The sequence below is a fragment of the Lipotes vexillifer genome, unplaced genomic scaffold (assembly GCF_000442215.2).
Source record: "Lipotes vexillifer unplaced genomic scaffold, Lipotes_vexillifer_v1.1 scaffold584, whole genome shotgun sequence".
Taxonomy (NCBI): Eukaryota; Metazoa; Chordata; class Mammalia; order Artiodactyla; family Lipotidae; genus Lipotes; species Lipotes vexillifer.
The window spans coordinates 1,673,944-1,687,876 of record NW_006783036.1 but is presented as its reverse complement, the minus strand read 5'-3'; the positions used below and the strand labels follow the sequence as shown (position 1 = coordinate 1,687,876).

At 63.7% G+C, this 13,933-nt stretch overlaps 1 protein-coding gene across 1 annotated transcript; it reads left to right on the top strand.

Moving 5' to 3' along the window:
- Nucleotides 1-3,013: 3,013 nt before the first annotated feature.
- Nucleotides 3,014-11,511, top strand: EXOC3L4 (exocyst complex component 3 like 4). Its single transcript, XM_007455609.1, has 11 exons — nt 3,014-3,425; nt 4,290-4,941; nt 5,919-6,030; nt 6,249-6,371; nt 6,739-6,839; nt 7,040-7,120; nt 8,213-8,327; nt 8,898-9,017; nt 9,102-9,254; nt 9,931-10,052; nt 11,319-11,511. Exons 1-11 carry the CDS (start codon nt 3,014-3,016, stop codon nt 11,509-11,511), a joined length of 2,184 nt encoding a protein of 727 aa, XP_007455671.1.
- The last annotated feature ends 2,422 nt before the right edge of the window (nt 11,512-13,933 follow it).

Genomic DNA, 13,933 nt, shown 5'->3' with positions numbered 1-13,933 from the left:
GGCATTCCTGCCCCTGCCACTGGCCCTGCAGTGTGGGTGCCTGGGCCTGACCTGGAGAACATGGGGCCCAGGGCTCAGGCTAGGCCTGGGCCTCCTGGGCCTTGAAGCTCATCCAGCACTGAGTCCCAGGCACAAGGGCCAGGGCCTCCGAACACTCAGGGCAATGGGACAGAGAGAAAGAAAGCCAGAGAGAGGCCCCATGGGTGGGGAGGCAGGCACGGGGCAGGGGCCAAGGTAGAGTCAGCAAGGAGTCTGCAGCCCAGAAGACACCAGCGTGACACCTGGCCAGGCCAGCCAGGCAGGGGGTGACCCTTACACTGATGGTTCACTCCTCCGCCAGGCTGGCTCTGGGGTGACGGGGAGAGGGGTAGAAAAATAGAGGTCCCCAGGCCAGTGAGGAGAGGCCCCATCACCACAGGGACAGTCCGAGGGCCTGACGAGCAGACAGGTGGTACAGCACAGCCCAAGGACTCCTCGGAGGTGGAGGCACCTGCACCCGAGGTTCTGAAGACCAGGTCAGATTCGGGGAGTAGAGGGGGAGGCTGGGAGAAGGAGCAGCCTGAGTAGAAGGTGGGAGGCTGGACAGGCACGAGGCGGCTGGTGGGGCTGGATGGGTGCAGGTCAAGGAGGCCCAGAAGTGAGGCTGCAGAAAGTCCGGTCCAGGATGGGGGGGCTTCGGATGCCAGGCTGTGGGGCTCAGGCTTGGCCTGAGGGCTGCGGAGAGCCACGGAAGGGTTTAAAGCAGGAGAGTGACCTGGTTGACTTGTGCCTTGTGAAGGTCAAGAATGACTTGGGACGCTGCAGAAGCGGGATTCAGGGAGCAGCGGGCAGAGGGACCAGCTGGCGGCCTCGATGGGCCTTCAGTGCAGCTCTGATTTGGGACGAGGGTGGGTGAGCAGGGTAGGTGGGCTCCAAGTCTCTGCCTCTGTAACCTCCCATGAGACCCAGCCGCCAGCTGCCCCTCCTCCCCCAGAATTTGCCTCTAAGCTTCCTGGAAAAGCTTCAAGTCTGACCCCGCTCCGGGCATCTGGAGCTGACCCCACCTTCCGAACGTCTGCCAGGAGAAAGGGTTCCTCGGGCAGCAGGGCTTGCTGATGCCAGGAGACACAGGAGTCCAGCCTCTGCTCCCAGGGTCCTAGACGGACCTGGGCTGGCCCAGGCTCCCCACTCGGGAGCTGTGTGGCTTAAGGCAAGACCCTGTCCCTCTCTGAGCCTGTTTCCTCATGTATGAAGTGCGGTGAACAACACCCTGCCACTTTGTTGTCATGGGAATCTGACGCTTGCCGGGCATTGGGCTGAGCACGCAGTGGGTGCTTACTAAGTGTGAGCTCTTCCCAGCCAAGGTAGGCCAGCTTGTCCTTCCCCCACGCTCCCTGGAGACAGAGCCCAAAGCACAGCAGGCTGGGCACAGCTGGAATGGCTTTCTTCATCACCACACCTGCCCCTGCTGGGCACTGGGGGACACCGGGGGTGGGGTGGTGGGGCAGTGGGTGGAGGGGATGGCCGGCTCCTGTGACAATGCTCCCTCCCGTTGGGCTGGTCTGCGGGCAGGGTCCCCGAGTCCTGGCACCAGGGGAGCACAACGACCTGTGGCCGGGGTGGGGCTGATAAGGCCCCCATCAATCACCTGAGCCTGCCCCTCCCTCAGTGGGGCCTCCTTCCAGCAGCTCAGTGGCCTCTGGGAGAGGAAGGTAGGCCTCAGCAGACCCCCTGCATGTCTGACCCCCGCACAGACATCTCGCTGGAGGGCATGAGGGGGTGGACAGGGGTCTGGGTCCTGCCCATCCTGGTGTCAAACTGAGGCCTGGGGAGAGGCCGTTCCTGCCCACTATCACCCAAGAGTCAGGTGCCGGCTCCAGCCTGGCCTTTGTCCCCATGGTGGGGGGTGACCTGGGGATGGGGCGTCTCAGCCTCTGGTTGGTCAGTGACTTCAGCAGGTCCTGCCCTTCTTTGGGCTGGCCCCCCACCATCTCCAACCCCTCTTAACACAATGGGGTGGGTGGGAGGTTCCAGCAAGCCAAGAAGTTTCTCTCCTTTCTCCCACCCCTAGCTTAACCTAAAGGCAGAAAGTCAAACACAGCCAGGCTGGGCGGAAAGGGGGTGGGGTGTGGGCGGAGCCTGGGGGAGACTGGGTGGTGAGGGCTCCGCTCAGGGTGGGTCAGCGGCAGCCTGCACGCCCATGCCCTGGGGACCCCTCCCCACCCTCTGTCGGGGAGGGGCCAGAGCATACCTCTCTGGGTGGTGGGGAGGAGATGCAATGGGTGAGAAACAGCTTGGGAACCTCCCGCCCCTGGTTAAATATAGAAGCATGGCCCCTCGCACAGCCTTCCCTGCAGGCTGCAAGGCCCGATAAGCCCCCGGTGGCCTAGGCCAGCCCCCTCCGGCCTGACTCCACCTCCCCCCAGTTCTGAGACACCCAGTGAAAAGGCATGGCCTCCCATGGGGGGTCCCTGAACTCCGCTTTGAGCAGCAGTTAGGCCTGATGGCTGAATGGGGGTGAGCTGAAGGATGGGGTGGGGGGCGGTGAGTGGCTTGTGGAGGGGGTGGGCATTTTAGCCTCAGGACCTAAGGTCCAGGAAATCCTGGACGTGGTTTCTGGGCCCAGCCCCGGGGACTGTGGGCTGTGGGTCGGGCTGTGCCCCAGAACCCAGGCGTTCAGTTCCGTCTCCAGCTCCGATGGGAGGGTCTGGCCTGGCAAAGCCGGTGAGGTGGGTACCTGGAGGAGACCTTGGAACATGGTGTCAGGGGAGGTTTCCTGATAGAAGCAGCTGTCTGTGTCTGCAGAAATAGCTGCAGCCTGGCACAAAGACGGCTCTGGCCATGGAGCTGCCTGGTGACATTTCCTTTTTGACAGCCCTGGGGTCACCTCCTGGGGAAAGCTTCCCTGACTAAGCTACTGGGCCCCAGCACATCCCACAGGGCTCTCATGGGTTTCTGTGTCTGCTCCTGGGGGCTAGGCACCCCCCAGGGCTTCCTGAGCCTCCTTTTCGCCTCCAGCTGTGCTGCTGCCAAGATGCCGTCGCCTCAGACAGTGGCCTCTGGGCCGGAGCCGCGCAGCCCCAGGGAGCCTGTGGTACCCCAGATCCCAGCTCAGGGCACTCGGAGGGCAAGCAGCGAGGATGCATCCAGCGCCCATCGTGAGGGCTCGAGGCCTGGCCTGGGCACCTTTCGGCGGGCCTTCTCAAAGGCAAGCCAGCGGGCCTCGGGCTGCGACCCCCAGGAGGACACAGGCCTGCTCAGGCGCAGCTCCCGCCTCTTGTTCCGGTCTTTACGGCGTGCTCTGGACAATGGCCCGGCTGCTGACCAGACCCAGGCTACCACTGGGCCAGGGGTGGTCCACGGCCAGGAGGTGCCCTCAAGGGCCATGGACGGTGTCAGCGCGCAGTCATCCACTGGGGCGGGGCCTGCGGAACTAGAAGGTGAGGGCTTCCTCACCACTGAGCAGGGGAGGAAACCGAGGCCAGAGAAGGGTGCAGTGGGGCCCAGGCTTCCTGACAGGCCCTCCTCCCCAGCTACCCCAAACCCCTGCCCCTGTACAATCTCACGTTAAATTCTTCCAACATTCCAACAAGGGCAACTGAGAAAAGTGAGGCTCAGAGAGGTTAAGTGGCTTGCCTCAAGTCTCACAGCTGGGAAGTGGAAAAATGGGATGTGAACCCAGATCTGCAGGACCCCATAACTCCACAGGCTTCCACAGCCTGGCTCCTGGCCAAACCAGAGTGGTGCAGAAGGCACTGGCCCTCTCAGATCACAGCATCACAGAGGGTGCCTGTGAGCCAGCCATGGGGCAGAGGAGGTCGGGGGCTGCCCAGGAGAGGACCCATTGGAGTAGGGCCCTGAAGGGGGAATGTAGGTGAAGGTAGAATGCCCCTAGGGGCTGGAGGTTGGCCCAGAGCAGGGAACAGCAAGAAGTGCTGAAGCTGGACACTGCGGCAGGAGCCTGGGCATGCCCACCCTGAGCTCTGACCCCACTGGACCTGCAGTCAGGACTGTACTTGAAGCCACCAGGTCCAGTTCTGTAGAGCTGGGAATGGGAATGGGAGTGGGGGAGGGGGAAGGCAGGGGCTGATCCCAATTGCTGTTCTGAGCCAGGCTTGGGACCTGGGGTTCTGCCTCTTCAAAGGTGATTCCAAAGGACACAGGGCACCTGGGGCTGTCGCTCCTGGAGCAGGCCTTCAGATGCAGCTCTGGGGCCCGGCAGCCCGGCTCCGGATGTGTGGGATCCGGGCCGACAGGCCTAGCTGAGGCATCCCCCTCATTGCCCCTCTTCTCACCTGACCTCGCAAAAGACAAATCTGTGGCTGATCTCATCACGGAGCGGAAACTGCTGGCGGCCTTCGAGCAGCTGCGGCACTTCGAGACCCGGCTAGTGGCCGAGAAAGCCTCGCGCACCTTCGAGCAGGACCCCACGGGCTTTGCGCGGCGCGCCATGGACCTGTGCCTGCACTACGATGGGCTGGCTGCGGAGATCGGCGCCATCGTGCTCGAGACCCTGGGCCCGGATGGCGTGGACGCGGCCGTGCTCGCGGAGCTGGCCCGCGTGGTGCGCGCGGAAGAGGAGGCCCACCCAGAGCCCCCTGCAGACGGCGACTTTCTGTGCACGCCGCGCCACTGGCGCCAGCACTGGGAGGACGCGGTGCGCCGGAGCGCGCGCCAGCGCGTGCAGCAGGTGAGCGCGGGGGAGGCCCCGGGGGCAGCCGAGGGTGCCTCCGGCTTGGCCCAGCTTCTGGCCGAGCTCGGCTGCTTGGTTCGCCGCGACCTGCAGAAGGTGCAGCTGGAGGTGCACCCGGCTTACGCGGCCGCCGGCTATCCCGCGTGGGAGGCCTACCTGCGCGCCTTCCACGGTGCAGTGGCCCAGTGCCTCCAGGAGCTGGCGCACGACGCCCGTGGCTGCGAGCAGCTCTACGTCCTGCTGGACTGGGCCTCCAACGTCTACAGCAGGTGAGGCCCCAGCCAGGACGACATGAGGGGCAAGGAGGGGCTGGAACTGCCCACACAAGAGGCCTTCAGGAACCTGCTCTAAAGAGCACAGGGCACCTTTCTTCCCCTTTTCCTCCCCGGAGAGTGCTGGCGATTGGGCGTCTGATCCAGGAGCCTTCGACATTCTCTCCTCTCCGTTCTAGACCATAGTGCTCTCCCAAGAGGGGAGAGGGGCCATCCAGCCGCCGGTTCCTGAAGCTGGAAAGCATCCGGGTGGGGGGCTGGGGGTGCTTATGAGGCAGGGAGCCCAGTTAGGCACAAGCTAGTCCACAGGGTGCCTCTGAGAGAATTAGCAAAGGGCACCCCTCCAGGCAGGACACAACTGTGGACTCACAGCACTTGGCGTGAGTTGGCTTTCAGCCCCACTCTCGCTTCGGATGGACACCTGGGTTCAGGGCTCTGCAGAACGTGATGGGGTGGGTCACCTCTCCCGCTGAGCACTCCCCAGCCCCACGGGCAGACGGGCAAGCCGGGGGAGGGCACCAAAGTCCTGGGCTCCTTAATAGGCCCTGTGGCCTCAGACAAGTACCTGCCCCTGTCTGGGCCTCCCTAGTGTGGACATGATAGTGGCTGGTCCCTGAGCTGCATGGTCCTGGGGGCGTTTAGAGTTCAGTCTTGGGTGTACCCTGACCATGAGGATAGTGGTCACACCCGAGGCAACCTGGTCAACGTCCATCTGGACGGCCATCTTTATGCATTCTGTGCATGCACAGCTGATTGCTTAGGATGCCTGGAAATCCTGCAGTCAGAAGCTGCGGGGAGGGGTGTCTGGCATGGAAACCTGGAGGGTGTGGCGGGGGGCTGAGTATGTGAACAGCCCAGATTCGGGGCCCTCACGGTGACGGCATTAGGCTTTGAGCCTATCCAGAGAGGAGTAGGGGCAGCCGCTGCCCCATCAGAGTTCCACTCAGAACTTCAGGCTCCACCCTGCCTTCCAGTCCTGATTTCCTGGGCTCCCAGGACCTGGCTCTGCCCTCGGAGCCACTGCCCCCGCTCCTGGCACCCGATGTGTGGGCCCGACTCGAGAGCGACTACACCAGCTTCCTGGAGGTAAGGGCCACGAGGGGCCAGGCCGGAGGGGGTGGGGTCCAGGTTGAGTGTGGCTGCCGCCCCACTGCAGGGAGGCTCCATGCCCTCAGGCGTGGGCCTGTGCACCAGCAGGGTGGCCCCTGTCTCCAAGGGCGCGCGCGATGGGGCTCTGGGCTCGGGAGGTAGGGGACCTCCTTCCTGGGAGGGTCTCACCGCGGCCCCTTCCTTACCTGGCACAGACCAAGATCGCGAGCTGCTTCGATGGCATCCTGCAGGTAGAACAGAGTCGCTGGGTGGCTGCCGAGGCCCCCGAAGTGCTGCAGGGCCACTACCATACGCCACTGTCCATCGACGTACACATGGTGCGCCCAGAAGGAGGGACATGTGTTTGGGCCTCAGGCGGTAGAGACACCCAGAGCTGTAAAATACAGTCATAACCACCTCCCCGTTGGACGGGAGCTTGAGGCCGCATGTGGGGCCGGATCAGAGGCCCTCGGGTCACCTGGCCAAGCTGGGAGCACCAGGCCACAGCTCCCAGCTTAGCAGGCGGCCCCATGGGTGTGGGGAGTTGGGAGGGCTGACCTCGAGCCTGGGACCTCTGGAAGTTGCAGGCGAGACGTCGAGGAAGAGCAGGGAAGGCTGGAGACATCACGGGGCCACGAGGTGGGGGGCTGGGGGCGTTGGGACTGAGGGCTCAGACGCGCCTTCAGCGTGTGGCATCGCTCTCAGCTCGTGGCAGAGCACGTGAAGGCAGCTGGCGCCATCTCCACGGAGCTGGAGGCCACCACCTTGCGGATCTGCACGCGGGCCCTTTGCCTCTTCCTGCCCAGGTAGGGGCGCATCTTGGGCCGGGGTGTGGTGGGTGGAGTGGCCAGGGTGTGGACGGTGGTCGTCCCTGGGGAGGGCCCATCCTGTTGGCTCAGGGTCCGAGATCCCCGGACAAGCCTCATCGTAAGGCCCGAGGGAGGGCGGACACGAGGTCATAGAAGCCAGAAAGAGTCTCCAAGACCTCTGCGTACCTCTCCGCCAGGTTTGAAAAGGCTTTCCTGGAGTCGGGGGCGGTGAGCGAGCCTAACCTGTGCGCCAACATCAATGCCTGCGAGGAGCTCAGGTGGGTTTCTCTCGCTCCTCCGCAGGGGCGGTGCCGAGCACGGCCGGCAGGGGGTGCGCAAACTGAGGGAACCAGGACCGGGAAGGCTACCGCGGCGGCCTCAGGCGGCCTTTCCAGGAGGCCTCCAGGGATAGCCCGCCTCTGCGCCTCCGTCTCCGCTGTGGGGTCCTCTCTCGGCCCCGCAGAGCTGAGGCCCTGGAAGGGATGCGGGGAGTTTCAAGGCCGAGCAGAGGCCAAGAAGCCCTCCCTGACACTCCCCCCAGGGCTTTGCTCGTGCTGGGGCCTGGGTTTATCTACCCCAGAAGGCAGAGGGCTGGCACTGGCTGTTCCCCTTCTGTGCCAAGCGTTAGTGTCCCCCCACTTAAGATGCATCAGCTGCTGCAGCGCAGGGTGGGGTCCCCATGTACAGATGGGAATGTGGAGGCTCAGAAAGGAAATGCCACTTGTCCACGGTCACACAGACAGTACATGCTGCATCTGGGACGTGAACAAGGTCTGTGTGAACCCAAAGCCTGACCACGCTGAGGCTATAACACTCTCTTGTCCCTAATCTGTGCCAGACTAGCCCTGGGCACGGGGGACCCTGGGGTTCAGCCCCAGGGAACATTCTCTGTTCCTTGGTAGGCAGCCTCTGGCCAAGCCCCTGATGGAAATTTAACCTGCCTTTCTGTGTCACTGGGCTGGGGACCGGGCAGAGCCTGGCCCTCGGTTTACTCAACAGTGAAATGGGGACATTATAATATTTGGAGAGACAGTTATGAGGCTCAAAGGAGGGGCCCCTGTGTCAGGAATGGCTGCGTTGCACTGTTCTGTCACCAAGAGGGATGCAGGTTCGGCTCAGCGCTGCCACAGGGGAGCTCTGCCATGCAGTGGGACCACCACCACTCCACTGCCCTGCCCCTCTATGATCTGGGGCATAGTGCCGTCCCCTCACTTGCCTCTGCTCCCAGGGCTACTACACTGTGCAGCCCCGGGGGGCTGCCCTTCACATTATAGTCTAAGTGAATGGAGTTGGTGTGGCACCAGCCTTCATGGCTGTATGTCAGGCCTTGACCCCAGCTCACTTTGTCCCCTGTCCTGGCCCCTCCCCAGAACTCATCTTCTGGCCAGGTTCCCAGGAAGCCTTGAAGAGCTGGAGAAGCCCCTGGTGGCTGCCACCTGCGCCTTTCAGAAGCGGCTGCTCCAGGGCTTGCAGGGTGATGTGCAGGTGAGGGGAATGGGCCCTTCTCTCCCCACTTTCCATGCCCAGCAGGTGCCCCCTGTGTCCTGGAGCCTGGGAGCCCAAGTCACGGCATTCATTTACCGTGGGGGCAGTGCTGGGGTGGTGTGTCGGGGGGCTGGCGGGGGACCCAGACAAGTTCCCAGCTGAGCAGAAACAGTTGGGAAACAACTACCTTCTTCAGTCTCCACGTCTCAGAGTAGGTGTGTCCAAGGAACTTCTCCTCATCCGGCCCCTCAAGGCCCCCCCGAGGACTCCCCAAGCAAGGCCTGGCTAGAGGCTCAAACTCAAACTCAAACTCTGCCTACTGGGGCTCCAGGCCTGGAGAAGGCAGTCCCTGGGAAAGGCCTAGTAACATAATTTGTGGCAGGAGAGGGGATGTCACCAAGGTACCCTAGAGAAGGGGGTCAGATAGCTCCCCAGAATTTCTTCCTGTTGACAGATTGTCCCTTGGCCTGAAACACCCCTGTCAGGGGTCATGCACGGGGCTCCCAGGGGAGGGTCTAGTGCGTGGGGAGGACACCTGGCTAGAAGACTCCTGACCCTCTCTGCCCCCAGCCACTCTTCAAGGTCCTGTGCACCAAGGCCTGGCTGACACAGGATGTGCTGCAGCCCCTCCTGGACAAGGTGGTGGCATTCGCCGGCCACCTCGAGCATGTGGTCCCACCCCGGGCGCAGGTACAGGGGGGGTGAGCTGTGGTGGGGGCATGCCCAGGGCCCCTACTGTTGACCCTGACCCAGACTCCCGCTTTGGCCGCCCAGGAGACTCTGCAGGAGGTGCACCGTTACATCATCCGCGAGTACCTGGCGCAGGCGCTGAGGCCCCGCGAGCGGTTCCGGGGTGTGGAGCGCGTGAGTGGCTCCCAGAAGATGGGCCTGGACGCCCAGGCCATTGGCAACACCTTCCAGGGCCTGGTAGGAGCACTGTCTGGCTGCCCGGAGTGCCGGCCTCCTTGGGGGGCCTCCAGTGTGGGGACCCTCCACTAGCACCCCCCATTCTCATTTCCGCTCGCCCCTGTAAGAGCCCCGGGGGGCAGGCTTTGTCGGAAGTGATTCTGCGCGCTCTCCCCTAGCCGAGTGGGGCCCGGTGGGGACGACACTTTGCATACATTTGCATTCATTTGCATGTAGTATGTTGGGTGTGGGGGGGAGGGATGAGGGTCGCAGCCCCGTCTGATGGGCGGGAACTATGGAAGACCTCTCCTGAGCCCCTGACCCTGAGCAGTTCGAGCTCAGGCACCTCCTCCCTACACATACACCTCTTATCTGGGCTGCTGGTCCCCCACCCGCTGTACGACTCCAGGCAGGACTTGCCCGCGGGGCCTCGGTTTACCCATCTGAGCAGATTCTTGAAGACACCTCCGTGCTCTGTCGTGGGGGAGGGAAGATGACTATTGAGCTGAGACTGAGTCCACGGTGCCGAGGCCCGCGTCCCCTTCTGCGATGCAGGAGGCAACCCAGTGGGACCGCGGTGGTGGCTTCAGGAGGGCTCTACGGGGCTCTAATGGATGGGCTGCAGGCAGCGGGGGCAAGGGGGTTCCGGGGGCGGGGGACAGTGGCCCGCCCCGCACGCGTCTCCCTGTGTCCGTAGGGCTCTGAGGCCACTTGGTTGGGCCGAGCTATCCCGTGCGTGGCGGACATACTGGGCGAGACTTACAAAGACGACATCCGGCGGCACCTGGAGACACTCATCCGGAGCTACCCCGACATCAGGTCCGTTCCCCACTAGATTCTGGCGGGCCCCGCGGGGCCCTAGGCTCAGGGGACTCGTGCCTGCGGCACCAGTGTGTGCCTGCGGCTGCAGGTGGGCGGGCGACGAGCCTGAGGGCTGCGCGAGCTGGTTCGGGGGAGGGGAGAGGGGAGGGGGAGGGGGAAGGGGCGCCTCCCGGGCGGGGCTCGGACTAGCGCCGGCCTGAGTGCGCAGGTGCAGGTGCAGCAGCTAAGGGCCCCCGGCCTTCAGGCTGTGGCGGGGCCTCGTGGGATCGGGGCTGCCCTTCCCTCGTGGTCTATTCTCACCATCCTCATTCAGTCCTGTGGTGAGATGGGGAGACACGTCCCCCACCCCTGGAGTCTGAAGGGAGTGGGAGACCCTCCTCCCGTGTCTGATGGTGGGGACACGTCCCTCCCCCGGGAGGCTGAGGGGAGGCCGCGGCCCCCACCCCTGGGAGAAGGCTCTTTCCGGAAGCCCCAGACCTGGCCAGGAGGAAGGAGGCTTTGATCCCGGGTGTGTGGTGGGAGGGTGGGTGGTGAATCATGGTACCCATGGAAATCCCAGCCCGAATGTCTCCATGGCCTTGGAGATTCCAGGGTGGGGAGACTGCAGAAAACCCCCGGCCTAGCTCCTTCCTGGACCCATCGCCTTGCCCTGCACCCCGACCCCCCGGGGAGAATTCCAGGCCCCCAGCCCGCAGTGACCACCCCTCCCCCCAAGCGCCCGAGGTTCCCCTTCTGGCCCCTCCCTCTTTTCCTGCCCTGGGCTGGCCTGCCCTCCCTAGCTTGTGGGGCGGTGCTTCGAGCTTCTTGGGGTGCTCGGGAGGGGAGGGGGAGCTCCTGACGCCACTGGGCGCAGGCCTCCCACGCCCATGCTGCCTGTCTGCGTGCTGCCTGGCTGTGGCTCCCCGCACAGGGCTGGAAGCGGGAGGCCCTGACTCCTTTCTGAGGCCAGCGGCTCCCCCGGCCCCGCCCCCGTGTGGCCGCATTGCTGCATCCTTCAATCCACTAGGTTTCTTGAACCTCTGCATAGGCCACAGAGGCCTGCCCTCCCGGCTCCACGTGGCTTCGCACCCTTCAAGGCCCAGCCACCTCTTCCAGGAGCACGGCTCCTCCAGGCTCATTCTCAGTCTCTCTGAGACCAGGCTCCAGGAATGCTGGGTGCACTCGTACTCCCAGCCCAAGCCCCTGGGGTTCTCCTCACCTCGGGGTGTGCGGGGTGTCATTGAAGCTGCTGGGTCTGCAGTGAGGGTCCGCGTGTCTCTGCAGGCGGGACCACGTGCTGGCCATTCTAGCGCTGCGCCGACTGGGCCACCGTCGGAACCAGCACCTCCTGACGCATGCCCAGGACCTGCTGAGGGCCGCGGCCAAGGCAGGGGGCCCCGGCGCTGCTGGGGGCCACGTGCTGTTCGAGGAGATCGAGGTGCCCACCTCCATGGATGTGCTAATCACCTGCATCTAGTGCTCCTGGGCCTGAGAGGGGCCGACCCCAGGTGGAGGGTTGGCCACCTTCCCCCAGGCACTGAGCCCCAAGTCAGGAGCCCGTGGTCGTGGAATTTCCATCCTCAGCCATGCATGGCTGGTGACCAGAATGAACAGCCATGAGAGGCATTTCAGGCATTTGCGGGGGAGGGTTCGGGCGTGTCAGAAGTTCCCATCAGTACTGCCCACCCAGGAAGGCCTCCCTGCCTAACTGTCCAGCGCCACCCCAGTCTGAAAGTGAAGAACAGAGTATTTATTTTTAAAATAAACATGAATTAAAATGGTGTCTCCCTAAGGAGGGGCAGGCCAAGTTGACTTCAGGCAGAAGGTCTGGGTTCCCATGCACCCAGGGTCCAGCCAGAGGTTCCGTGGTGACTCCATTTGGTGATGGCTGTTTCCTGCTCACTGTACCAATGGGGAGACTGAGGCAGGTCTAGAACTGGGAAGGCCCACCCCTGTGGCTGCAGAGCAAGACAGGCTTTGACCCCGGGCCCCCAGTGCCGCGTGCCTAGTGAGCTTTGCCCAACGGGGTGAGCGCTGCTCTGTCCCATTCTAAGCAGGCCTGGGCCCTGGGAGACGAGAAAAGGCCAAGCCTTGTTCTGCAGCTTGAGGTATTTGAGTTAGTTGTGAGAGGAACTTCCCAGCAGTGAGAGTTGTGTGCTGCTGCAGGGCAAGTGTCAACCTGGAGTGTGTGTATGAGGGGTTGCCCCTGCAGGTCTCGGCTCTGGACGTGGCGCTGCAAGGAGATCACCCCGCTGCGCCCCCGCGCACACCCCTCCTCATTCTCCTCTCACAAAAAGTTGGCACTGAAATTGGTCTCCAGCCTGCAGTTGAGGCTGCTGTGGAACCCATTTGCGTCCATAACCTCGGGCTTGCCAGGAAGGCTGAGCTCTGAGATGGGGAGACTGACAGGATGCGGCCGGAGGCAGCGATAGGTGCCTTTCCCCCCAGTCCCCTTTCGGGGTCCCGGGGGGGAGCAGGAACAGGTGCCAGCGGCAGCCTGTTCCCTGGGGGCACCTGGCCAGGGGTGGGGCAGGCCGGGGGCCGAGGGAGTGTCCAGATCTTCCCAAGTGGGGAATCCAGTGGGGGTGGGATGAGCAGGGCAGGAAGGAGGAAGCGGAGAGGTTGGGGCTCCCAGGCTCCCGGAACAGGCGCGGGGTCGGGGCGTGTGAGTGCTGACGCTGACAAGCGGTCCTTGTGTCAGTGGGGAAACTGAGGCTAGCGGAGGATGGAGGTTGGCACTGCTTCACAACGGGTCCCAGCACGGGTGGCCTGGGATCCTCACAGCCAGGGAGAGGGGAGGTATCGGAGGGGCACCTCTCTTCCTAGGGAGGGGCAGGTGATTGACAGGTCAGCCTGACCCCACATGTAAGCCCAGGGGCCAGCAGTGGTCTGGGTGAGAGTCTCAGGCCGGGGGCAGTGGTGAGAGTATACGAAGCCTTGATCTGGTTTGGTCCTGGCCAGGTTCTCCCCCGGGAGCCCCTGCCACCCCCTCCCACATTTGAGTCCCAGGCCCCAGGCCCCTCAGGGAGGCCCCCTCCTGCAGGCCCTGTTCCTCGCTGTGACCCTGACAGGCCTGACCTTGCCTGAGCCCCTTGGCTGCAGGCTGAGGGTCCTGGGGCTGGGTTTCTAAGCCAGGCTGCAGAGGTGAGAGGGGATTCAGCTCTACCACTTTCCAGCCAGAAGACTGTAGGCAAGTTTCTTCACCTCTCTGTGCCTCAGTTTTTCCAGCTGTGAAATAGGGTTTGTGTCTGTGCCTCCCAGGCCGGGAAAGAGCGAAGTTAAGAGCCTACCGTAAAGCCAGGCTCTGGCCCCCCTGTGACCCCATGTTCGCAGGTGTCTGGTCAGGCCACCATCTGCAAGAAAAAGCTGAGAAGAGGCTGGGTGCAGGGGTGGGGGAGGTGGATGGTGTCAGTGAGTGGGCAAGGCCCCAGCAGGAGGCTGAGGCGGGGTGTGGGTCTGAGCAGACGCCTCATGTTGCAGTGGGAAGGATTTAGGCCGAGACCCAGGCCCAGAGACAGAAAGTCAGGGCTTTCCTGGCAGGAACCTCCATGCCCGGGTGGGTATGTGTGCCCTGTGGATGTTCCTGTGAGCCCAGCAGAGTCTGGGGGCTGGGGTCAGCTTCCCAAGGCCAAGCTGGGGTGAGCAGGAAGACAGACGGCAGCTTCTATGAGGGTGCAGCCAGGGAGGCTGCGGACTGGAGGGAGGGCTGAGGCCAGGGGACCCAGGGCTGGCTCAGGTCCAGGGCTCTGGCCATTGGCTGTTCTGCCCCGGGCTTGGGGGCTGTGCTCAGGACCCCCCCTGCCCACCAGGTTCCATGAGGCCTTGCGAAGAGCCAGAGTGCTTCCTTGGCTGCCCTTTTGTCCAGGCCAAGCATGGCGGGGGGGGGGGGGGGGGGGGGC